Raw genomic sequence first — 25,051 nt, 5'->3', positions numbered from 1 at the left:
ACACACACACACACACACTGCAAAGAGATTTGCTCTAGATAGGATTGAGGGACAGCAAGTAAGGGAAAACGGGGAGAATAGGGGTATGCAGGGGGGCTGGTGGTTGCATGAGGGGATGGGGGTGCCTCCCAGGATGGAAATTTGGGGCTTTGAAGGTCCCTGAAGGGAGGAGGGCAAAAGGTGGGCTGGAATGATATCTGGATGGGGTGGGGGGGTGAAGGAGGAGAACAGAATTGGAGAAAGCGGGGTTGAATTCTTCACACTGTGTGTGGAGGGAAGGGAGGGAGGAAAGGGAGGGAGGGGAAGGGAAGGAAAGGAAGGAGAGAGGGGGAAAGGAAAGGGAGAATGGTGGAAGAAAGGAAAGAAAAGGAAGAGGAGGGGTGGTTTTGTGGTAGATACTGTGAAACAGCCATGCTGGGCAACTGTTGCTTAGAAAGGAGAATTTTCTTGGTTTTGGCAGTGCGAAGACTGCTGAGGTTGTGTCCAGCAAACTAGAATGGGTACTAGTTTGATTCCCTCTTTGTGAATGCAAAACAATGGGTGTCCACCAAACGCTTGGGCAGAGGCAGGCCGAGGGAGGCTCTCTTCTGTGGAGAAACCGGGCCACTGGATTTAATTTCTTCCCCTCTCTGGAAGCAGCTCAATTTTCAGAGCTCCTGCAGCTGAAGGCAGAGCAACTTTTCAGGAATGGGTAATTAGGCAGCTGATGAGTTTTTGGCATGCCTAGCCAGCCTCGAGTGTGGTTTCCACAGGCAGACTTGTGGCAAGGTGGGGGGGGCAGGGGTCGGCCAGCCTGAATGCCAACTGAGGGGGGACTACTGTGGAAAGGAGGGCTCTCCAGGAGAGGATGGGGACTGTTTGAGATCTGGGCATCGGAGGAAGTGTGAAAGGAGCTGCCACTGATTGCAGATATTCTATTCTTGTCTACCTTGGACAGCTCCCCTCTGATTCAGCCATCCTCCATCCTCCTGGCCTTCCCCTCTGCCCTGAGGCAGCCTTGCCACGGTTGCTTTGCTGCCCCCTTCTCCAGTCCCTTCCTGGGTTTCTGGAGAGGCAGAAGAGGGACACCGAGGCTGATTTATCTCTCATCCGGCCTTTTTCCTCCCCTTTGGCTTGCATTCATTATCCATCTGCTCATGAAAGGAAGGGAGAGCCGTTGACTCGCTCAGAGGCTCCGCAGAAGATTGCAAGGCTTCTTTTCCTTTGTCGCTGAGCACAGCTTAGCTGCAGCCCTCTGCGCTTTCTCTTTGGGGGAGAGAAAGAAGAGTTGAGGACTTTTCGGATGAACTGGGGTGAGTGAACTGATGAGTTGGGGAAGAAATTATTTGAAATGCCCATCGTATACCCGGTCAGTTATCTGGCGAAGAATTGGGGGTAATTTACACTGCAATTAATTCAGTGCTTCTCTTCCTCGCCAGCCAGCGCATCCTGCAAAAGCGGGTTAAGGAATGGGGGGGTGGGGGTGGGGATTGTCAGGCTGGTTTTAATTGGGATGTAAGACCCAGATAGCAAAGCGGAGGCAGCAAGGTTCAAAGAGAGAGGCTTTGAAAAAGACCGATCGAAGGAGGACAGGTGGGACAACAGGGCGTCTTTAGGATTAGGGTTCCTTTGGCCTCCAAGAGAATCAAAGAGTTTAAGAGTCAGCAGGGGAGGGGGGCCAGGGGGGCTCAGAACAGGTCCTCCTCTGCAAACCGCCCCTGCAAACAGCAGAAAGCTTTTCAGGTGATTTCCTGGCCACGTTTTTTTTCAATGGCCTTGAATTCTGGTCTGTTCTGGTGGAAGAAAAAGACTTGGGTGGTTTGAATGGAGTCAGAGAAGAAGAGGGGGGGAGGTGATGCCTCTTTCCCCCCCCCCCATCTCTTGTGTTATGTAAATAAATGTGATCTAAATCTGTCCATCTCTCTCTCTCTCTCTCTCTCCTAGCCTGTCATTAATTCTGAAATGCATTCAGGAACTGGGGAGGGAGGGGGCAGATGGAAGGGAGGGGGCATCTCCCCTCCTTTCTTCTTCTCCCTTCCGTCCATCTCTCCCTTCCCATCCTTTCAGATCAGTTGTACTTTGAAGTTCCTCAGTGGGCTGCTTCTTTCTCCTTGTTTAAAGGGAACAGGGCAAAGCAGGCAGGAACAGAAGGAGCCAAACTCTGCCTCCTTTGTGGCGTCTGGGGCCACCTTCTCTGCCCCCCCATCAGGATGGAAGAGAGCTGCATTGCAGCGCTGGAGAAAGCCAGCCCTGCCTTCCTCTGAGCCCCGGGGCCTCTGCCCGGCTCTGCCTCCCTCTCCGGGGCACCTTTTCCATCTCTGGCTCAGCTTTGAGGGATGCCGTGGAAAGCTGGGCAAAGCGGGGAGGCCGAGGGCCTTTGTGCCTCCTCCGAAGTGATCCTGGATGCCTGCTGCCCTCCCTGCCTGGCAGAATCGCCATTCCTGAACTCCTTCGGTGCAGCTTTCCAGAGGGCCCCCCCCAAAAAAAAAACTTTGAACAGGGACAATAAAAAAATATGTGGCTACAGCAATCCTGTACAGTCACAAGCGTGTTACTTCAGGGGATCTTTTTCTATCTAGTTTTTCTTTTGATGCTCAAACAGGGAGTGGCCCCCCGTCAGCAAGCCCCCTCTTTCCTTCTCCCCCTCCAGGAATTGGGTGGGTCAAGCAGAGGCTCTGCCCGGCTCTGATTCTTTCCCACCTGCCTGGAATGAGTGACTTAGAGGGAAGTTGGCAGTGTTTCCGGATGCTCTTCAGCCAGCCGAGAATCTGTTAATGGAGTTAGATAAGTGACAAAACTGGTGTGTGTGTGCGTGTGTGTGGTGTGTGTGTGTGCGCGCGCACGTGAAAAGCCCAACAACAGGCTTGTCTTCTGCTGCTTGCCTGGTCAGTTCTTCACGCGGATGTCAGCCAGCCATTTGGAAAGACGGTGAAAGCAAATTCTCTTTGGAAAGTGGCTAAGAGTCTCCCTCTGATTCAAGTCATGTCGGTGGTTCTTCCTTCCTCTTAAACGCGGACTTCGGAGAGGTGGTGGGTGCAAAAGTCCCGCAAAGGCTGAAATCCAAGGGCTACCATCTTGTGATTCCGGCCAGGGGCGACGAGGGCATTAAGGCTGGCACTTTCAGTGAAATCTGGGCCAAAGACAAAATGACATTGACGAGAGAGGCGTTCCAAGCCACTTAGAAAATTAACAGTTGGGAGTCTGCATAAAGATTGTCAGAGTTCTGCTGAGCACCAGAACTGGGGAATGACGAATGGGGGAAGGAAGCAGAAAGAAGCCAGCTCTTCTGGCCATCCACATGGGTGCCTGTTCCAGCTCTTCCAGTTTGATTGCTCACGTGCCCTGCTGCTGGCCGGTTTCCAGTTGCAAGCGAGCTGGCATGTAGCAAGAATCCATTTACAAGAGTACTCTACTGGGAAATTTTTTCTCCTTGCAATGGCTTGATGTGCCCCGAGCACCTGCAGGCAGAAGCGCCTCGGTTGGCCCATAGAGCTGCTCCCTGTGTCCCAGTAGGCATGTTTTCAGATGGCACAGGGTGTCAGGCCCCAAGAAGGACACACAAGAGTGACTTCTGAGTAGCTTCTTTATTGTTCTTCGCCTTTAGACAGAAGCTTGCTGGACTCGAGCAACTATTGATACCCTGGGAATGGCTAGGGAGGAGCCATCTTTTCTGCCGACCAAATTCTCTGTGCTTTGCCATCTCTTTGCCCTCTTTGCCCCTCCCTCCTGGGAATCCAGGCCCCCTTCCACTACACCTGTGATGTTTGGGTGCACGGGAAGGAGATCGCAGCTGAAGATGGCCTGAAAAGTGGAGAGATCCAGACAGGCCTTTCCTGGAATTGCCAACTCCTCCTCTTCCTCCTCCTCCTCCCACTTCAAACTTACAAATCTTTTATTTTTCAGACACTCCCGACTTAGGCCATGACGGACACGGCAGTCAGCAGCAGTCCCGGCCAGTGGGGGTATCAGAGTGATCGGCAGATGGCTCTTCAGAGCAGGTGAGGAAGCTCCAGGCTCCATCCGTAGAGTTTCCTTGGCAGCTGGGTGTCCATGCCACGCTAAGCCTTGCTTTGAGTAACCCTGGTTTCCTGAGTTCGCCTTCACAGATGACTTCGCATGACGGTTCTGCACAGCACGCAAAGACCAAAGTACAGGGGTTGTGATGCTAAGGGCGATTTCATGGGGGATTTCATGTGGCCCTTCCCAGGCACATAGCAGCTTCTGGTGCCTAGAAGGAGCTGGAGGTCCTGGCGCCAGAACGCTGGTGGGGCCTCCTGCACTGGATGTTTCAACCAAGGAAGGAGTGAAGAGGCCTCTCTTTCAGGGGTGGGCAACTACAACAACTTAACCATTTGTGGACTTCAGCTCCCAGAATTCTGGCTCAGGAATTCTGAGAGTTGAAGTCCATAGGTCCTAAAGTTGCCATAATTCCCCACCCTGCTTTAGATGCTCTAGCTATGCACTGCACCAAACAGAAGGCTGGACCTGATGACCTCAAGGATCCCAAGGACCGATTTGAACTGTCGGCCAGGGAATCCTGATGCTCTTTCCACTCCCCTCTCACATCCTCTCCTCCTTTCCAATCCTGAGATGGGTCTCTGAGCCCCATTCTGGGGGCATCTGCACCCCGAGGCTGCCTCTGAGCCCAGGGCTTGTCTGCGCATTAATCAGGTTTGACCTCTGCATCTCGGCGACCGGCTTTGCCCGGCATGATTGAATTCAGCCTCTTAATTTCCACCCTGAAGCGCCTGTTCTATCTCGCCTCATTCCTTGGTTTAGTGCCTGAATTCAATTCCAGGAATTTAAATAATATATGCGTCTCTTGCTCCGCACAAGAACTCTTTGCTCCTTATCAACTGCCTGGATGCTAATGGCCTGCGGAGAAGGAAGAAGATGTACAGGGCGGAGGGGGGGGGGTGGGGGGGGAGGAGGGAATTCATTAGGTTTCAAATTGCTTGCAGGTCACTGGGGGGGGGCACAACCAAGAGGGGCTGGTCTGCTCAAGCCAGGGCTCTGCGGATGTCTTGATTTGGTTGCTGGCGCATTTTGGCATACCGAAACATCAGTTCTGGTTTTTTTAGGGTTGCTGTTCCTTTGCCAAGCATCCCCAATAGTTTTGTGATTCGGCTTTAGTAGTTCCTGCCCTCCGTGAAATTTCTGACTTTTTCAAAAGGGGAGCAATTGCCCATAAGGTCTTTCAGATAGATGATAGATAGATAGATAGATAGATAGATAGATAGATAGATAGATAGATAGATAGATAGATAGATAGATAGATAGATAGAGATAGATGATAGATGATAGATAGATAGATAGATAGATAGATAGATAGATAGATAATAGATAGATGATAGATAGATAGATAGATAGATAGAGATGATAGATAGATAGACAGACAGACAGACAGACAGACAGACAGATAGATAGAGATAGATGATAGATGATAGATGATAGATGATAGATAGATAGATAGATAGATGATAGATGATAGATATCTCCCTTAGTCTTGTTCTGATTCACTTTTATTTCAGCAAGCTTTTCTGAATCCCACAGGAGAGGCTGGCCCGCTGCACACAATTTTTTTTATTTATTTAGCAAAACGTAGCCTGCCACTGTCAGGAAACGAAGCAGACTGATTCATACAACACCGTGAGCCAAAAATGCTGGCTTATTACTTGATGAGGACAAACAGGTTAATTAAAGGAGGAGGCTTCCAAGACACAGCACTTATTTTCCACTTTGCTCTTCCTTGGCAGAGCCAAGCAAGCTTTTCCTCTTACGTGAGCCTGAGCCGCCGATGGCTGCATCGTCAGCCTGGTGGATCCGCGATAACGGTAGTTGGGTCTTTTGAACAAGCCCCTTCCGGAAGATCGTGTCCCACAGGGGTGTGTGTGTGGGGATCCTCAAGGCCAGGCTCTTGCAAGGAACTCCATGTGCCACTCCTGGGAGCCACATCTAGTAGGAAGTGCCTTGGCCAGGCTGTGGCAGCTCTGTTCTGCTCATCGGTATTGACACCAACCCCCCCCCCTATGAACTCGGTTGTTTAGTACCGACCACGAAAGTCTTTCAGACAGCTTTATGGTGTAAGGACTTGCCTGGTAGTGAACCCTAAAATATGAAATTGAGTGAGTAAAGGAATAAGTGAGTCTCACTGGGAATACCCTCGACGGCCTGGCCCTTGAAGACTTGGCATGGATTCCTCTTGACGGGGGGGCTTCTCCATCAAGCCACAGTTGGCCCTAGAGGAAGAACCATTTATGGGGTAATCCTGATCATATCTGTGGGGCTTTGAGTCAGAATAAGAGAATCACAGGGTAGGAAGGGACCCTAGAGGTCTTCTAGTCTGACCCCTCTGCTCAAGCAGGAGACCTTGTACCATTTTGGACAAAGGGTCGTCCGGTCCTTTCCTAAAAGCCTCCAGGGATAGAGCACCCACAGACAGAAAGGCTGTTTGGGAACTTTTTGGAGGTGGGGAAGAGAAAACGGCCACGTCTGAAGGCCACCAAGGTCTTCTGACCCCAGACGAGTTCCTCTGACTCACCCTCGTCCGTTCGCGCTTGAAGTCCCAACTTGACGTCACAGGAGGATCCACAAATACATATTGGCCTCATTAAAGTTCTCCTTCAAAAATCACAATGGGGAGGGTTCTGAGGAAGGGACCGTTTTGTCTGGACAAAGGGCTCAGAGGCCGCAGGGCTTCTCCAACGCGAAGGAGCCCGTTTTCGGAAAGGTTAAGATGCATCCGGGGCCCCCTCTCCCCACTTGGATTTGGGACCTCTCTGTGCTTTTTTCCCAGAGTGCCTGAGGGCCACCCGGCCCGCGGGAAGCAGCCGGAACGTGGACGGAAGGCCGAAGAGCTGACCGACGAAGAGAAGGAGATCATCAACAGGGTCATCGCGAGAGCTGAGAAGATGGAGGAGATGGAGCAGGAGAGGATCAGGTAAGGCAGGGGAGAGAAAAACGGGAGACGGGGAAGAAAATCTCCAGGAATGATGGCTGGACCAGCAAGTCTGCTTTAATTCAAAGTTGTGAAGATTAATTACAGGGAGTCCTTGACTTATGACTGCAACTGAGCTCAACGTTTCTGTTGCTAAGCGAGGCAGTCCAGTGAATTTTGCCCCATTTGACGGCCTTTTTTGCCACCGTTAAGTCAATAATCCCTGCAGTTGTTAAGTTAGCAACATGGCGCTGCAGTTTTGGGAAGCTCTCTGCTTCCTTATTACTGTCTTTCTTTAATCCCTGCTGCTCTTCACTTACCAGCCCTGTTGGGCGGGAGGAAACCGTTCACCGGACTAAGTTCCTCTCCGGTGCTGCACTGCACCAATTCTTTCGAGGGGAAGACGGAGAAGAAAGACTGCGCACCAGGAAGGGCTGACAGCAGCTGCAACATCTGTGCAGAATGCCCGTGGGAGAAGCACCCAGCCTTCCAAAGGGGGGGCACATTGCCCGTGTTCCGAACATCGTCCGGATCAGACCGTGTTGCCTTTGATGGGGACTCCGAGTTCAGAAGTGGCGCTCAGGCGTTGCCTTAAGGCAGCCACTCAGGCTGGACGAGGACCGGACGCAGGTGCCAGGAAGAGGGATATTTGTAACCTGGTTAGGATTCCCGTAACCAGGATGTTGCAATAATTCACACTGTGGAAAGTTCAGACTTTCTGCTGGCCGTTTCCCCCTTGGCTGTGGGGGTGTCCTTTGCCCCTTCCCTGCAGGCTGTTCGCCTCGCCCCGTTGAGCTGAATTTCCCCAGGGGACCCAGCAGAAAACGCCTTAGAGACGCGGGATCCTCCTCTGCCCGAGGCTCGGGAGCGCTTTGCTGAGTCCGGGAGCTTATGAGGATCACTCTGGGTTGTTGTGGTGGTGCCTGTTATTGCATTCTGGCCTCTGAGGTTGTAGTCCCCGACTTACAACAGTTTGCTTAGTGAGCTTCAAAGTTACAACGGCACTGGAAAAAGTGACTTGTGACAGTTTTTTGCACTTACGACATTTGCAGCGTCAGGCGATCAAAATTCAGACGCTTGGCAACCGGTTCACATGAATGACGGTTGCAACGTCCCAAGGTCACATGATCCCCTTTTGCGGCCATATTCACTTAGCAACCGAGTTACTAACGTAACACCTTAAAATGGGCCAAATGTCTCACCTAACGACAGAAAGTTTGAGGTCCACTGTGGTCGTAAGTCAAGGACTGCCTGGGCAGGGAAGGTGGGGCTTAGTGACTGCATTGATCTCAAGCATCGCTGCCTTCCTTAAGGCGCCACCATATTTATTACAAAAGAGGGCGTCGGGGGGGTCTAACGCCGGTCTGCAGGGGGGTCGCTCGGCCTGGCTTCGTTTCCGCCGGACGCCGCCTGTTCTGCCTCGTCTTTGCTTTCGCCCGTGAACACGTCCTGATGGCTTGTCCATGGTAGCATCCCTGAGAAGCCCTCCCAAAGCAACCCCCTCCCCTTTAGCGTGTTGCTGTGTGCCAAATCGGAACGTGTGCCCTCTCCCTGGAGACGTTTTGTGGCTTGCCAAAGGTGGCAGGAGAAATATTGAGAACTTGCTGCCATCACTCAACCAGATTGCCTGTCTGAAAAGCCGCCTCGCAGCCAACAAAGACGCCGAAGCGTAACTTTCTCCGCCAGCCCAAACAACAGACGATGGCGGGGGGGGGGCAGGGCTGGCTTTTGGCAATCTGAAAGGGGTGGGGGGATGCTTTAAGGGGAGCTGGCTTGGCTTGCCTGAAATCTGGACCTTCCCAGCTTTTCTGGGTTGCTGTGGGTTTGGGCCCAAAGCCCAGGTTTGAACGAAAGCTCAAGGTGACCACAACAAACCAGAACCGAGATTTGCAGGATTAGAGGCTGGTTTGTGACATCTGGCTTGCTTAGTCCGTATGGCAGGACGAGAAGACGGAAAGCTTTGCCGGCGTCTGTCAGGGCTTGATTCAGTTTGACTTCGGGGTGGCTTTCAGACTTGCTTCTCCCTGCAACTCGGTTCCCGGAGGGGGTCTTTTTAATACATTTGGGTAAACTCTGAGGTCTTTTTTAACCTCAATTCATCAGAGTGGGGGCCAAGAGGTGAGCAAAACCCCAACAAAAAATAATTTAAGAGAATTAAATCCTCTTGACGATTGGGCTTTTAACAATTTAATTTTCGATATTGCCGTAGGCTTCTCTTCCTTATAACCCCACGCTGTGCAATCAATTCTGCCTTTGCAGCTCTCCTCTTTTTTTCCCCCTCTTTGTTTTTTTCTCCCTCCCTTCTTTTGTGCAGTTTTGATAAATATTTAAACATGGAAATCTCTTGCAAAGTGGAGGTCTAGAGAAACCAAGCGGCGCAGGTGGACCAGCATTGCTGGCTTGGAGATCAGAGCGTTTAGATCTTTGATTTTCAACCTGGCAACTTTGCATAGCTGGCTGGGAGTTGAAGTGAATCCTGGGAGTTGAAGTCCACCCATCTTTAAGTGGTCAACGTTGAGAAACGCAGATTCTCATTCCGCTTAGGGGCGCCCCGAGACTTTTCCCCTCTCATACCTAAAAACTGGAACCGAACAGGCGAAATGCATTCGCTCATCCTGTGCATTTTGCTGGCGTGGCTCAACTGGCGTTTCAGATTTCTATCGCATTCCTGCTTTGGGTTTTTTGGAAAAAAAAATCATAATAAACGGTATACAGAACCTGACCAGCTAGAAAAGCAAAGCTCATTAGTAAGAAAAACTAGGTGCCGGTTTAGAGGCCTCCGGTGTGTTGGTTAGATTACCCACAAAGCTGGAAAAGAGGCAAGACCCATCACTATCCTGAGGGCGTCCCTTTCTGGCTCCGTCCCGAAGGCTCTGAAACTCTGTGCCGCTGCTGTCCGATCTGGGTCACCCTACACCGGTAGGGAATGAGGTTTCCTAGGGGCCTGATTTTCCGATATTTCTCCGCAGCTGGCACTTCCTCTCCTTGGCACAGAACACATAATGCATTATTATTTTTTTACTGCACCTGCTATTTTTATCTTGCTCAGATTTTAGGCAGCCTGTCTCCCGGGCTGCATTCAAACCTTCCTGCGTTCCGGATGTTTGTTTGTGTCTTGAGCGTAGTCTATCCCAGCTGTCCTTCACAGGATTCCTGCTTCTTAGACAGGGGTCCCCAACCTTGGCAACGTTAAGGCTTGTGGGCTTCAACTCTCAGAATTCTGAAAGTTGAAGTCCACAAGTCTTAAAGTTGCCAAGGTTGGAGACCCTTGTGCCCCCTCCTCATTTGCAAACGGATGGGGTATGTGTGTGTGTGCCTTCATTCTGGCTTGGGGGGGGGTGTCTCTGGATCTCACCCGTGTCCCATGGTTTAGGCGCCTCATGAACCGTCTGGACGACATGCGCCGTAACGTCGCAGGCGACGGAGTGAACCGCTGCATTTTGTGTGGAGAACAACTCGGTCACCCGGGCTCAGCTTGTGTGGTGTGCGAAGACTGCAAAAAGGTGAGGAGGGGTCTCTCTCTCTCTCTCTCCTGCAGACTTTCTTGCCCCCCTGCACAGGTGGCCGAGGGGTTTTCTTTCTGCCTCCCACTTCCACCCAGCAACCTCCCCCCCCTCTCATTTGCAAAATGCCTTGCTTTCTGCCTTCCCCGCCTTTGTTAAAACTATTCTTTTAATTCATCTTCTTAATTAAGTCTGTTAATTAAGTGAACTGACTGGGAGGCAGCCTCTGCACAAAGCCAGGCTGGTGGCATCTTGGCTGCAGACGGGGCTAATGAAATGCTCCTCGGGACTCAGGACTTTGAACCCAGCGCCTTCCCCACTGCGCCCCGGGACAGCCCCCAGCCGTGCCCGTCTCTCTTCCTTGCAGAACGTCTGCACCAAATGTGGCACCCAGACCACCAACAACCGGCCCCACTCCGTCTGGCTGTGCAAGATCTGCATGGAGCAGAGAGAGGTGGGTCCTGGAAGCGCGTTTCTGCCCTCTCGGCCCCTTTGGGATGGGCCCAGGGCTTCCGCCTTTGGAAGGCCAGCGTAGGAGAGGGATCCAGAGGGCTAAAGGTCCCTTGATCAGATCGGATCCCTCTTCTGTACCCCGTGGACCCCCCCCTCACTTTCCAGGTATGGAAGCGCTCCGGCGCCTGGTTCTTCAAGGGTTTGCCCAAGCAGACGCTTCCCCAGCCCATGCCCATTAGCAAGAAGCCCCGGCCGGCTGCCAGCAGACCTGCTCCCCCCACGCAGGAGCCAGCAGCACCGTACTCTCACCAGCAGAGCCCCGGTGAGCCCTAACGGTTTGGCCTTCGAATTCTGGATGGGTAGCAGGGAGGCAGGAACGCAGGCCCAGCCTCATCCCACCCCTTTTTCTCAGAATAACCGAGTTGTAAGGGACCTTGGAGGTCTTCTAGTCCAACCCCCTGCTCAAGCAGGAGACCGTATGTCATTCCGGACAACTGACTGTCCACTCTCTTCTTTAAAACCTGGAGCACCCACAACTCCTGGAGTCAACTCCCATTCCATCGACACATGATCCTTACCCTCAGTTCTAGCTTGCTTCTCATCCTGATTAGTTCCCACTCTCTGCCTTTCAGGAATGGGCAGCATCCAAAGAAGGAAAACGGTAGAAAAGAGGATCTCTTTTGGTTGGGAGGGTGCTGGTCAGCGGGGCTGGCACGGGGGGGGGAGGCAGCTTGCCTCTCCAGTGAAGGCACTGAAGGAGACGCTCTGCTTCCTTCCGTGGGTCTGGCTGTTTTGGGGGTGGGGGTGTCTTGTTTTAGCCGGGAAGAGAGTTTGGACCGAGAGGCAGAAGGCTAACAGCAGCCCGAAGCCGGCCAGCCTTGTGTCAAACCTCCATGGCTTTTCCAGGCTGGAGTAGACCTTCCTGAAGAGACCCTTTGCGGAAGCAGTTGATAAATTCACACATAAAGGAAAACGAAACCTATAATTATCCGCCCGTTTTGGGCCTGAAATCTCCTTTTTTTCCCCCAAGAACAAGCCGCAGCTGCCGTTGCTTCTACTGAGCAGGGCTTCTACGGTAAGACACAGAGGCTTCCCTGCTGGGTTGGTTTCCATCCCTGGCCTTTTGATCCTTCCTGTGTGGTTTCAATTTTGGGGGACTGGGTTTTTTGGGGGGTTCCAGGCTGACCCCACCACCACCCCTCCCCCCTTTCCCCAAAGGATTCTGCAGCTTCTGCGGATCTGCTCCGCTGCAGCCTGGCCTTGGCTGCCCCCTCCTCAAAGCTGCGGTTGTCAGCTGCTCATCCGGAAGAGCTCATTTTGAGTGATTGGGCCATTATTAAAATCTGAATTACTCTGTCAATTGCCTGGAATTGCCAGGCCCGCTGGGAACGCCAGGCTGGGCTGGCTGATTGACGCTGTCTGAACACTCATTAGCTGGCTCCCCAGAACAGCTGATCCAGGCAGCCAAAGTGGGGGGGGGGGTGCAGGAGAGAGAGGGAGAGCAAGAGCACCAAGCTTCTGCTTTCTTGGGGGGGGAATAGAAAACAATGTCCTCTTTTCCATCCCAGACAGGCAGAGAGTCTTGGCTTTACCTGGGACGAATGAAAATCAGAATCCCTTGCAAAGCCTTTAGCTTCCTTTCTCCCTTGCTGATCACTGCTGGGGGAGAGAATCAGAGGGAAAAGGGGGTCTCCAATGGCGCGATCTTTCATTGCAGCTGCTGTTGGAAGGAAGTTGGGAGTGTCCTTAGCAAGGCTGTGCAGGGATGTCCTCTGGGGGGGCTCAGAAAACTCAAAATAGGGGCCACACCATGCAACGCAAGCCCTGCTCTTCCTGGCATGCACTGTGCCTCCCTTCAGTTCTCCCCGAACCCCATTTATTCAAGGAAGCAACTGCAGGAAACAACTGGGGTGCCTGGAGCTTTCTAGCTGCCTCATTTCCCCTCCCCTCTTTGTGTTTTGCTGTGTTCCCCCCCCCAAAAAAAAAACCCCAGGAGCTGAGCCAGCAGCCTCCGCTTCCAATCGGGGAAATTACCCCCCACTTCACCGAAAACCTTCCGAGGCTAGGATGGGACCGAGCGGCAGCGAATACCCCAAAGAGGCCCGGCCAAGCCAGGACTGTCCAGCTGAGAATGAAACCGCTCGGAGCCCAGCAGGTGAGGGGGGAGCAGAGGAAGACAAGGGGGTCTGTGCGAGGATGTGTGAATGCGAGAGCAGCCGGCTGTTGTGTTTTTCAATCTCGGCAACATTAAGAGGGGTGGACTTCACCTCTGGAATTCTCAGCCACGAATACAGTGCTCCAAAGCCCAGTGTTGAACCTCCTCTGTGTGTGTGTGTGTGTGTGTGTCTGGGTGTGTGAATCTGGAAACCTCTGCCATGAAAAGAGTGCCTCTGAGAATGTTTCCACCGCCCTTCTCCATCCTCATCTTGGTGGATCCACAGATCCCGTCAGATCTTTGCAGCTGGATCTGTCCTCTTTTCTCTCTTCTCTCCTTCCTGTGCAGGGGTCAAGCGAGCCAAGGCGGGCCCGGCTGCGGGCGCCAGGGACTCCGCTGCGCCTCCCCGCCAGGGCCCCTCTGCCCAGGGGGCAGGACCAGGTCCAGTATGGTGGCTGTGTCCCCCAACGCTCAGCGGGGCCCGCGTGTAAAAGGGGGGAGGGTTGGGCGGGGAGACTCAGCCAGGCTCCCACAACCGGGCTTATCTCACAGGCCAAAGCCAATGTCGGAAGGAGCTTCTGGGCTGATGTTTTACCTCCCTAACAGCTGTCCCGGCTGGGCCCATCGCAAAGAGTTGGAGCAGATTATGTCCACGTCTGTTTCCAGAGAAAAAGTCCCCCCCGCTGGTGTCCTTTGGCAGTTCTCTGCTGATCTCTCCCCTCGGCTTTCACAGGCGGCCCCTCCGTGGCTCCGTCGCAGGCAGAGCCCCCCACCTCTCTCCCTGCTCTGCCACCCAGGCAGGAGAGCGCCGGGCCCGGGTACTCCGCAGCGGGAGCAGAGAGGCCCCCACGCCAGGGGGCTCCGTACGGCCAGGCTGTGGCTCCACCTGCTGCCCTGGCCCCCACCCGGCCCCCTCCTCCCGAGGATGTCGACGAAGAGGAAGCCAACAGCTACGACTCGGATGAGACAAGTAGGTGATCCTGAAGACCTGTGGACTTCAACTCCCAGAATTCCCCAGCCGGCGTTCTCAAGCTTTCAACTCTCTGTTGGCTGCCTTGAGGGCCAGCGGCTTACTTTTTTGACACAGAGTGTGGCACAGCTAGAGAATCTGACCTTCCCAGTTTGGGGGACGTTCCTGGCATCTTCTTCTCCGTCTCCTCTCTCGCCGCTGTACAGGCCGTCCTCAACTTACGTCGGTTCATTTCGTGACCATTCAAAGTTACAACGGCACTGAAAAAGAGAGACCCATGAGCGTCTTTCACACTTACGACCGTTGCAGCGTCCCCAGGGTCACACGATCCAAATCCAGACGCTTGGCAACCGACTCGTATTTGTGACGGTTGCGGTTCCCCGGGGTCACGTGATCCCCTTTTGCGGCCTTCCGACAAGCAGAGACCTGGAGAAGAATTCAGGCCCAGAGATGCGATTCTTCCCAGGGTCCCTCCGAGAAGACCCCCTTTCACTCAGCCCCATTGCAGGGGGTCCCTTCCTTCCCCAGGGTGGCCTCGGCCTCTGAGCGGCTGCCCCCCTGTGCCCCCCTTGCAAATGGGCGTGCCGGGTGCCCTCTTCAACGTCTCCGAATCCCCTTTGCTTCAAGGGCAGTCACGCCTGTCCTCTGCCCTCTTTCTTGTGTGCCTGGCCTTTCATAATGGCCGCCGAGGGCCCGGTTCTCCTCACCGCTGCTGCTATTTTCAAGCTGCTTGGGGGGGCGTCTTTTGGGCTGAATGGGGAACCCCACATCACCCTCCGCTCCTTGCCCACAGCTACCCTGGGGGCCTTGGACTTCAGCCTCTTCTATGACCAGGAAAACAGCTCCTTGCAATGCGGCATCATTAAGGCCAAGGTACGCCTCTCCGGATCCCCCACGGAGGGGAACAGTTGTGTCTTGGCAGCCAAACAAGTGGGGCCGCCTGGCTTTTAAAGTGTGGGTTAAACTAGTGGCAGGGGAGCGGGCAAAGAAATACCCCCGCCCCGCTTTTCTCTTCTTGCTGACCTCTGCGGAATCCTTCTCCTCCAGGGCTTGAAGCCGATGGACTCCAACGGGCTGGCGGATCCTTACGTCAAACTGCACCTCTTGCCAGGGGCCAGCAAGGTAACTGGGGGGGGGTCTGGTGTCCAGCTTGGCCCAGTTCGGTCTCTGAAATGGGACCGCTGGACACTTCTCCCTGCTGGCGTCCCAGACTCAAGAAAGAGAGGTGCCAGGTTGCCTTTCCTCCTGTTTCTGCCAGTCCAACAAACTGAGGACCAAAACGCTGAGAAACACCCGAAACCCCGTGTGGAACGAAACGCTGGTGTATCACGGCATCACGGAGGAGGACATGCAGAGGAAGACCTTAAGGTGAGTAGATGGAGCCGGCTCCGGTCAGACGGCACCAAGGGGTCCCCAGCAGACCCGGGGCAGCCCCCTTTTCCCACTTTTCAGACGGGGGGCTTCGACTCCCCGATTTGGGGCAGGGGTGAGCTCCCACCTGTCTCGGTTGATCCCGGTGGGCTCTGCGTTCTCCTGCTTAGGATCTCTGTGTGCGATGAAGACAAATTTGGCCACAACGAGTTCATCGGGGAGACGCGGGTGGCCCTCAAGAAGCTGAAAGCCGGCCAGAAGAAGAACTTCAACATCTGCCTGGAGAGGGTCATCCCGGTGGGTATCCCCACCCCCACCTCTGCCAGCGGGGGGGGGGGGGCTCAGAAAAGGTGGCTTATTTATTTAGGTAACAAACTCCGATGGTTGCTCACAAGCCGGGAGGAACTCTGGGCAAGAAAGAGGAGTGAAAACACAATACAATCCAAATCACACACGCACACACAACCTCATTTTAAAAGAAAAGCAACCTTCTTGCCCTGACAGAACTTAAACCGCAGTTAAATTGGGAGTGGGTTAGGGGAGCTCGGGAGGGTCTCTCTTAGATAATACATAAAAAACTGAATCAAGTCTGCAACCTGGAGTTTCCCTCCGGGTGATGCTGCTCCTCTGCTCCCCCCAGATGAAGCGGGCAGGAACCACCGGCTCCTCGCGAGGAATGGCCTTGTACGAAGACGAAGTAAGACGTAGTTTGGACGAAGTGAGGCTAGTTTGGCTTTCCGTGGAGAAACGGGAGTTACTCCATTTCTGCAACTTGGAAGGAAAAGCAGAAATCTGCATCCTCCGCCGCAGCCTTCCATTTCTTTGAGCGGCGCGCCCCCTCGTGGCCGGACGCATCCTCTGCAGCCCGCCAGCATTTCTCCTGCCGCCGATCTCAGGCGTCACACACGCACCTATGTCACACGGAGGTCTTCCCCCAAGTCCCCCCTGCCCAGCACTCAGCGCGTGGGGGAGGGGAGGGTCCCTCTGGAGCTGGGGAGCAGGGAGCAGGTGATGGTGGTCCGACTCCCCATCTGATCCTGCCCCGTTCCTCGCAGCTGCTCTGTGCCCCGCCTGGGTGGGCTGTGATAGTGGAGCAGAGAGATACGCACAAGCGCCCCCGACCCCCTTTTCTCTTCCCCGCAGGTGGAGCAAGGCGGAGAGGTGGAAGAACGCGGGAAGATCCTGGTCTCCCTCATGTACAACACCCAGAAAGGGGGCTTGGTGGTGGGAGTTGTGCGCTGCGTCCACTTAGCTGCCATGGACTCCAACGGCTACTCGGACCCCTTTGTCAAAATGTAGGTCTGCCTCTGAAAGGCCCTCTTTGCAGGAAGCCTGGCAAAGCCCTCTCGGACCCACTCAGAAAGGCACAGCCTTTTTGGAGTGGGGGGGGGCTTGTAATCTCGGCCAAGGGAGTAGAGAGGGGTTCAGGGGTTGCAGAAGTGGGGGTCAACCCCGTTCCTGCTCCCGCTCAGCCAATCTGCAAAAGGAGAAAGAAACTGACATCTCCCATCCTTGGCAGCTAACTGTTGTGCTCTCTGGAGCTCATGGGATATGTAGTCCTATGCCACTGGGTTGGCACAATCGGTTGGCACCAATATTGGCATAATCACTATTTATTCCATAGGTCTCTTCCTTGGGGTCCTTACACTTCTTTCCCCTCGGGCTGTAGCCCCCAGGCCACCACCCCACCTCACCCACAATTTATTGTGTGGGTGGGTTTTGCATCCCTTTGGCAATCTGCCTAAGGAGAAATTTCCTGACAGTGAGAACAATTAATCAGTGGAATGGCTTCCCTTAAGAAATTGCAGGCACTCCATCACTGGAGGTTTTCAAGAAGAGTCTGTCCAGTCACTTGTCTGAGATGGTCGAGGTTCTCCTGCTAAGGCGGTGTGTGTGTGTGTGTGTGTGTGTGTGTGTGTCTGTACTAGAAGACCACCAAGGTGCATCCCAACTCTGCTTTTCTGTTATTCTTCCTCTCTGCTTTTGACTTCTCTTTTTCCCTTTCGCAGCTGCTTAAAACCCGACATGGGCAAGAAAGCCAAGCAAAAGACGCAGATTAAGAAGAAGACGCTGAACCCCGAATTCAACGAGGTGAGGCAGGAACCGGGCCAAAGTTTCTGGTGCCCCCCCCTGCCCCCCGAAGTTTTCCCTGACCTCAACATCCCCACCAGCCTGTTTGCCTTTTTCTCTCTGCCGCCTGGCTTGGCTGCTTTGGGCAGGTGGTGGGCTAAATGGTGGAAAAATATATTTTCAGAAATAACCTGCCACTCTTTAAAAAGAAAAAAAAAATCACCTGGGTGCTGAAAGGGGAAAGAAAGACAAGCAGGGGGAAGCTAGTAGCAAACAATTCCCTTCTTCAAAGGCTTGAACACACACACACAAAGACACACGAACAGACCTTTTTTGTGCTGTTACGGTTGTTGATCTGCTCCTGGCGGTTCCTTTCCTGTCTCTTGGGATAGGAATTTTTCTACGACATTAAGCACAGCGACCTGGCCAAGAAATCCCTGGATATCTCTGTGTGGGATTACGACATTGGGAAATCCAACGATTATATCGGTGAGCGGCTGCGGGGAGGAAGATGGGAGCACGTCGGGGAGGGGTCTGCTGGCTGGTGTGGCGGTGGGATTCTAGGATGGATGCTCATTCTGTGTGTCGGTCTTGCGGGGTGGGGGTGGGGGTGGGGAGGCTGGTAGGAAGGACTTGCCCTAATCCAAACAGGAGGGCTGGTCCTTTAAGGCAGCGGTCTCCAACCTTGGCAACCTATGGACGACCTCATCTCCCAGAATTCCCCAACCAGCTAGAATTCTGGGAATTGAAGTCCATAAGTCTTAAAGTTGCGAGGTGGGCCACTTCTGGTCTAGAATTTAAACAATATAATGTAATTTAATCTAAAGCAAGGAGCATGCTGGGAGTTGGTCCCCAGGTCTTCAGTTGGCAAGGTTGGAGAGCTGGCCTTAAAGGAGGTGTCCTCAAGTCCGTATTCCTGCCTCTTCAGTGGCCCCTTTCGTTTGAGGCAGAAGACCTGGGAAGGGGCCTGATGGGGCTGGCTTTAAGGTGACCCCCGCCCAGGGTGGTGGGCCCTCTTTTCTCTTCCTAACCCTTCCCCTGCCACTTTCTCTGTCTCCTGCAGGTGGTTGCCAGTTGGGCATCACAGCAAAAGGCGAGCGCTTGAAACACTGGTATGAGTGTCTCAAAAACAAGGATAAGAAGATCGAACGCTGGCACGCCTTACAGAACGAGCACCACGTGGCCAGCGATTAAGGGGGCTGTGCCCCTCTGTCCCCCCATCTACAGCCCATCTCGTCTTCCAACCCCTCCCCCCATGTCCCTTTCGCTCTTGGGAAACCGACTGCGGGGTTCCCCCCCTCCCCTGCAGGAGCCGGGCTCAAGCCCTCCCGTCGCAGCCCAGGCCGTCTCACCCGCCTCGCTGCTTGCGCTGGGCCTCTCTCGGCCTCCCAGGATGGGGGCTCTGGATATTTCAAGTAATAGCCCAGCGTTGAGCACCCTCAGTTTGGCTCTGCTTCTCAGCAGCTAAATTATCTCCCCACCCCCACCCCTTCTGATGCCATCTTGATCTCCCCCCCTTTAGCCAAAGGGACCTGCACTCCAAGTATTCTTGAAATTCCCTCCCTCCCTCCCTCTCCTTCCTTCCTTCCTTCCTTCCTTCCTTCCTTCCTTCCTTCCTTCCTTCCTTCCTTCCTTCCTTCCCCTCCAGAAGTTGTGGATGCTCCAACACTGGAAGTTTTAAAGAAGAGATTGGACAACCATTTGTCCGAAATGGTCTAGGGTTTCCTGCTTGAGTAGGGGGTTGGACTAGAAGACCTCCAAAGTCCCTTCCAACTTTCTTGTTTTCTTCTCTTCTCTTCTCCCTCTCTTCTCCTCCCTCCCTCCCTCCCTCCATCTCACCATGCAAAAAGTCCCTCTTTCTCCACACTGTTGTTTCTACTGCTCGGGGGGGGGGGACCCAAAGCCCCTGGCTGCTTCGCGGAGGGAGGCAGCCGCTTAAGAGAAGAGAAGCCGATGGTGGCCTGCGACACCGGCAGAGGCCGCGTGAAGCCAACCCGGTTCCTGTGATCAGAGAAGGGAGAGGTCTGTCCAAGCCTTTCCAGCTTTGCCTGGTGCTGGAGCCACAGAGAGTCTCTGGCGCCTCTGATTTCTGGATCCGCGCAAAGGGCCGCAAGCCCCTTCCGCTGCCTCGGAGTGGCTCCTTCAAGACGGAGGATGGATCCCTCGGCGGCTCCTCCTTCGCTTCTTGCGTTGGCAGGCGGTGCCGGCCTTGCTCGTTCCACGTAGCTCACCTGGGATCACCTCTAACTTCGATTTCTTTTCCTGATCCTCAAACCCAACAGCAATTTCAGGGGGCGAAGAAGCATCTAATCGTAAGAAGCCAGCATCTCCCTGCTGGGCTACGGCCATCTCGGTCTCAAGACACGGGACGATTCTGCTCCACAGCCTTCCTGCAGGGGGGATGCTGGTCCAGGGTGGACAAAATGGAGAAAAACCCCCTCCCTTTCCCTTAATGGCTACTCTCCTATCCTGCTCGGCTCCATCCCCCACAACAGACCCATCCTCCAAGCCATTCTCTTTTCTCAAAATCTTTTTTCAATACTGTTTTGTACCTACAGTATGAAAGTTATCGGAGAACTAGAGCAACACCTGTAGTTGTTTCCGATTGATTTGAACACACACACACACACACACCCCGTCCCCTTCCCATCATGCGATGACTGACGAACATTTGCAACAAAGATGCCCTTCCTTCCTTCCTTCCTTCCTTCCTTCCTTCCTTCCTTCCTTCCTTCCTTCCTTCCTTCCTTCTCTCTTTGTAATTAAAGCATGCACTTAGACACCCCCAAAGCCCCCTCCTGCCTCCCTCCCACCCCCACCCCGGCCTTCTTTTCTCCCTTCACAGTTGCATTCGGTCAAGCATGCAGTGATTTCACAAAAAAACAAATGTTGACAACTTATTTAACGGGCAAAAAGTGTCACCAAGAATAGAAGAATCTGCCCGGTTTTCCACTGCATGCTCTTGTAAACACCCCCAACCCCCCCCCCGCCCGACCCCTGCCCCTGCCAAGCCATCCTTCTCGCCTCCTCCGACGTAATAAAGAGAACCGTAGGGAGAATCTGGCTGGTGTCTCCTGCTTTTTGCGCATTCCTGCTTTCTGGACAACGGACCTCTGGCTGAGCTGAAGGAGAAGGGATTGGACCTCACCGAGGCCAGCTCAAAGGAGGTTGGAGGTTATTTAAGCAACTCTGTAGTAGGGTAAATAAAGGCAGCTGGAAGGATCATTCTGGTGATTTTACCCAAGGGAAACTCAAGCCTTCAAAAGGTGTCGGCTGCTGAAATCCCTCCCTCCCTGTTTGTCAGCAACCTTTCCACGCCCCCACCCCAAAATGAAAGCCAAAACATGACACCTTGGGGAATTTCAGCCGGCTCCTGGAATCTCTGTCCCTATTTTCATTTTAACTTGGATTTGATTGTGAGGTTCTGATTCTGGGTGACGAAGAGTGATCACTTTTAAATGCTGTTGGTGGAGGGGCGGGGTGTCTTCCAATTTGGACTTTCCTTTTTTTAACTGCATCAGGTAAGGGAGAGTTGCCTTCCCTTTGTCGACTGGGTAAAGCCAGAGGTTGTCCAGCTGAGGTTTGCATATGAACAAAACACCCATTGAAGCCTTTTGACCCTCCAGATTCCCTCCATTTCCAAGAAGGACAATTGTTCTGAAATGGGGTACTGTTATTGGAAGGAGAGCACGAAACTGGGGGTACCCAAGAGTCGAGTTCAAGACAGCTCACAGCAAACCAACCAGCTTTGGAGAGGGGAACAGGACTTTTTCTGAGGGTTCTGCAAAAGTCAGAAGACCCTTTTAACCCTTTGGAAGAAGGGGGGGGGAAGCAATTTGCTGTAATCCTCAGAATGGACAGCAGGTGGCAGTAGCAGCCCAGCGATGTTAAGACTGGACCCAATACTTGGTTACATGTATAAGAGAGGCTGCGAGGGGGAGGAGAGGGGAGGACCGTGCAATTTTATTTTTCCTTTAGCAGAGATTGTGGCAAAATAATTCTAGGAGTTGAAGTCCACCCATTATGCTTCAAGCTTCTCCAGAATATAATCTTTCTTTAATGGAGTTTTAAAAAAAAATCCACAAAGAGGGTTAGTTTTGTCAATAACAAAACAGAGGAGTTGCTGTAAATTGCTCAGCTTCCTTCGGAGAATCAATAGCAGGGTATATATATATATATTGGTATGCAGCATAAACAGAATATATATATATATATGTATGCAGCATAAATGCAAACACAAGTTATGACCAGCAGAGAGTATAGCTTTCTGCTGGCGTTGTAAATCTGGGGCTCTGCTATTGACTCCATCTGCATTTTTATAAGCCGAGGTGTTATAGCCGAAGATGAATGTCAAATATAACTGGAAAAGTGGGGAAGAGAAGGAAGGCTTTGGGGCTGCCATGCCTTGAATATGGATCATCTTTTATGCTGGTTTTATTGAAATGATACCCACCAGGCTAAGCTCGCCTGCCAGAAAGCAACTGGTTTTCAGGCTGTATTATTTCTTATTTATTAGACGGTAGACGGATACTCCTCAGGAGCTCCCGGTAGCTGCCCCGCAGCTATCCCTCCTTCCCCACTTCCTTCCTATCCCCCAACAACAGCCTTGTGAGGTAGGCTGGGCTGAAGGTAAACAAAAGACCTCAAAGTCACTCTAGGTTTCTGTGGCTGCCAATGGATTTGAACCCAGATCTCCCCTGTTTTATTTCAGATCCCTTTGTGGCTAGATGTGGAGGTAGGTGTAGCCCTGCCCGGTCTCCAGTATTTCTGTGATCATTGAGAAGCAAACTTGCAAAACACTTTTCCCCCTCTCCCGAATCCGGGACCCCAGTGGGCTGGGTAGATTATCTTCCTAGGGTTAGAAAATGCGGGCCCTTTTATCGGCAGCAGATCTGGCTGCAGAGAAGAAGCAGATGGGGGGGCGTCTCCCCGTTAATCCATCATTCTGCAATATTCCTTTTCACGGCCCATCCGTCCCCTTAACTGACGCTGCCAGCACCCTGATTAACTTTGTTTATCTCTTAATTAGGTGGAGCATTGCCTGTCTCGTGCTTAAGAAGTAATTGTCTGATTAATGCCTCTGTATTTGCATTTTCATTAAGAGCCCCAAATAACTTCAATTAGCTGCCATGCGACGCACAGATTGGGAGGAACTCTAGAACGACAAGTTTTAAGCTCATTAAGTAATAATTGTAATATCGATAATGGGGTGTTGAATGCTGGAAGGGGGAGCTGAGAGGGGGTTCAATAGGTGGAGCCAATTTGGCTGAGTGGATTCCTCACCTCTCCTTTACCCTGGGATTTTCTGAACCACGAGGACTGCATCCCAGAGCATCATCTGCTTCCAAAGCAGGGCTGGTCAACAATTCCCAGGTCAACCATCTCCTTGTCAAGCCGGCTTCTTGCTGAAGCAGCTTCACTTCTGGTGTCTGGTACCCAAAAGTGTGTTGCTGGTGAAAAGAGCTTTATTCCTGTATGAATCAGGAGCCGATCGGTATATGCCTCTCCTTTATCTACCTTTTTCTGAAAACCCCAGGAAATCCTCCTGAGCTTCATCCGAGCCTCACCAGGTGCTTCCCTGAGTCTTTAGTGGCAGGAAAGGCAACAGCTGAGATTTCAGAAACCACGTTTGGGGCTTAGCGCGTCATCGGGGTTCATTAAGGCAATGAAAACAACCAGCAAAGGAAATGCCCCTAGAAAGAAAGAAAGAAAGAAAGAAAGAAAGAAAGAAAGAAAGAAAGAAAGAAAGAAAGAACCCCTTCTCGCCTTTTTAGAGTTTCTGCCACTCTCATTTTCTCGCAGCGAGAAAATGCTGCCGTCTTGTCAAACGAGGGCTGGAGAAAATTGGAGCATTTATCCAGAATGCAGCTCAGCTCCTGCTCTGCCACTTTCAGTAATCGCAGGCTGAGTGCTGGGAGTTTTTCTTTCCCCTGCTCCAAGATCTCCCCCCCCCTGTCCAAAGGAAACAGCCTTCATCTGCAGCAGATGGACAGCTCGGAATGAACGTCGTGGGGTGGGTGGGCAGAGCCAGAAGAGCCGTGGACAGTGGAATCTGGGGGCAGGGAGGCAGGATCTGGGCACAAGGCTAGTCCAGAGGAAAGGAGGACATGGTAGCAATTTTCCAAATATCTGAGGGGCTGCCACAAAGAGGAGGGGGTCAACTTATTTTCCAAAGCACCAGAAGGAAAGTCAAGAAACAATGGATGGAATCTGACCAAGGAGAGAAGCAACCCAGAATTAAGGAGAAGCTTCCTCACAGTGAGGCCAATGAACCAATGGAACTGCTTGCCACCAGGAAGTTCTTAAGAAGAGGCCGGACAGTCACTTGTCTGGAATGCCGTAGGGTCTCTGGCCTGAGGAGGATTAGAAGACCTTCGAGGTCTCTTTCAACTCTGTTCTGACATATGAGACAAAACCAATATCCGTGCAAGGCTTCTGATGGTGCTCCTCAAAACTGTTCTGCAGCCACAAAGATTTGGAGCTGATCTCCCAGGCAAAGGGGGCGATGGAAGACCTGAAAGCCAGATGTTGGAGAAGGCCAGAGGTGAACACCGTGGTGTGGCCGTTTCTACAACATCAAATCTCCTCCTGAGTTTGACTTTTCCTTGGAATTTTGCCTTCTCCCATTGATCTCCGATGCCCGGGAAGCTGCTGCTGATGGCTGGAAAAATGTGCACGATCCTTAGTGTGAGTTAGCAGCCAGCCCGGCCAGCTTTCAATGGCCTGATTTTGCTGGTTGCACTGGTGGACCAGTTCTGCAGAAGGCCTTAGTAGATGGAGGGAACAAGGAGAAAATATACCTGCCCATTCTAAGAAAGGTGTCTCCTGCTCACCTTCCGAGGGGGAAGCTTCAGCACCAAGGACAGCTTCCAAGTGGTTGCTACCAATCCAACTGGTGCTCCCAGTTCCAGAGTTTTATGCTCTGCAAGAAATGTCCTGGCTCTAAAATATGGCCTTCTCCACGAAATAGAAATGGCCAGAAGAGTGCTGATGGTCCATTGCCTTATTAAACGGATCCCCGGCGTAGCCATTGGCTCTCCTCAGGCATTACCACCACGGTCCACATTGATCAGTTGAGTCAAACCAGCCTGCCTCTCCAGAGGGCATGGAAGGACTGCAGGACCGCCGCAGGTCAACCACAGCACTTCTCTTCTCTGGCAGAAGCAAATTAATTGATTCTCTCAGCCAACAGTGCGAGCACTCATATATCATGCAGTAATCAAGCAGAGTCTGGACAGATAGCCCCCAGGGGGAAGGAGGCACCAGGCCCTTTCATCCTTGGCAGATGTTGGGCATCCCAACCTCGACAGGCTTCTGTGTTCCCTTGGATCAGAGCAGGGGATCTCCTTCTCCGCAGCGCCCTGCAAAATCCTCCCTCCCTGCTACCCACAAGTAAGGTCCCTCTTCTGCAGCTCTCCTGTCACCGTGCAGGGATTAGGAGCTTTGAGCAGGAGGTGGTGCCTTGCCAGTATCGCTGCGATTGCTGGTGGCACTTTGGGCCACCAAGACTCTTCGGCCTTCTGCTGGAGTGTGCCCAGGCCAGCCCCCTCTCTGTGGCCCCAGATCTGCCAGCCCTGGCAGGAGGAATGGCAGGGAGACCAGAGCGGCTCTTG

General features: G+C 52.8%; 1 protein-coding gene across 1 annotated transcript; it reads left to right on the top strand.

The window, feature by feature from the left end:
- Nucleotides 1-3,900: 3,900 nt before the first annotated feature.
- On the top strand, nt 3,901-18,632 carry RPH3A (rabphilin 3A; the record flags this gene model as incomplete). The annotated part of the gene is made up of 18 exons (XM_083373395.1): nt 3,901-3,977; nt 6,776-6,919; nt 10,290-10,419; nt 10,787-10,873; nt 11,038-11,194; nt 11,903-11,947; nt 12,866-13,027; nt 13,376-13,468; nt 13,761-13,997; nt 14,791-14,870; nt 15,045-15,119; nt 15,256-15,365; nt 15,539-15,665; nt 16,009-16,065; nt 16,512-16,663; nt 17,378-17,459; nt 17,831-17,927; nt 18,502-18,632. 18 exons carry the CDS (start codon nt 3,901-3,903, stop codon nt 18,630-18,632), a joined length of 2,043 nt encoding a protein of 680 aa, XP_083229521.1.
- Between the last annotated feature and the right edge of the window lie 6,419 nt (nt 18,633-25,051).

This window comes from Vipera ursinii (genome assembly GCF_947247035.1).
Source record: "Vipera ursinii genome assembly, chromosome: 14".
Taxonomy (NCBI): Eukaryota; Metazoa; Chordata; class Lepidosauria; order Squamata; family Viperidae; genus Vipera; species Vipera ursinii.
The sequence above is the reverse complement of the archived record's forward strand: the minus strand, read 5'-3'. Positions and strand labels throughout refer to the sequence as shown.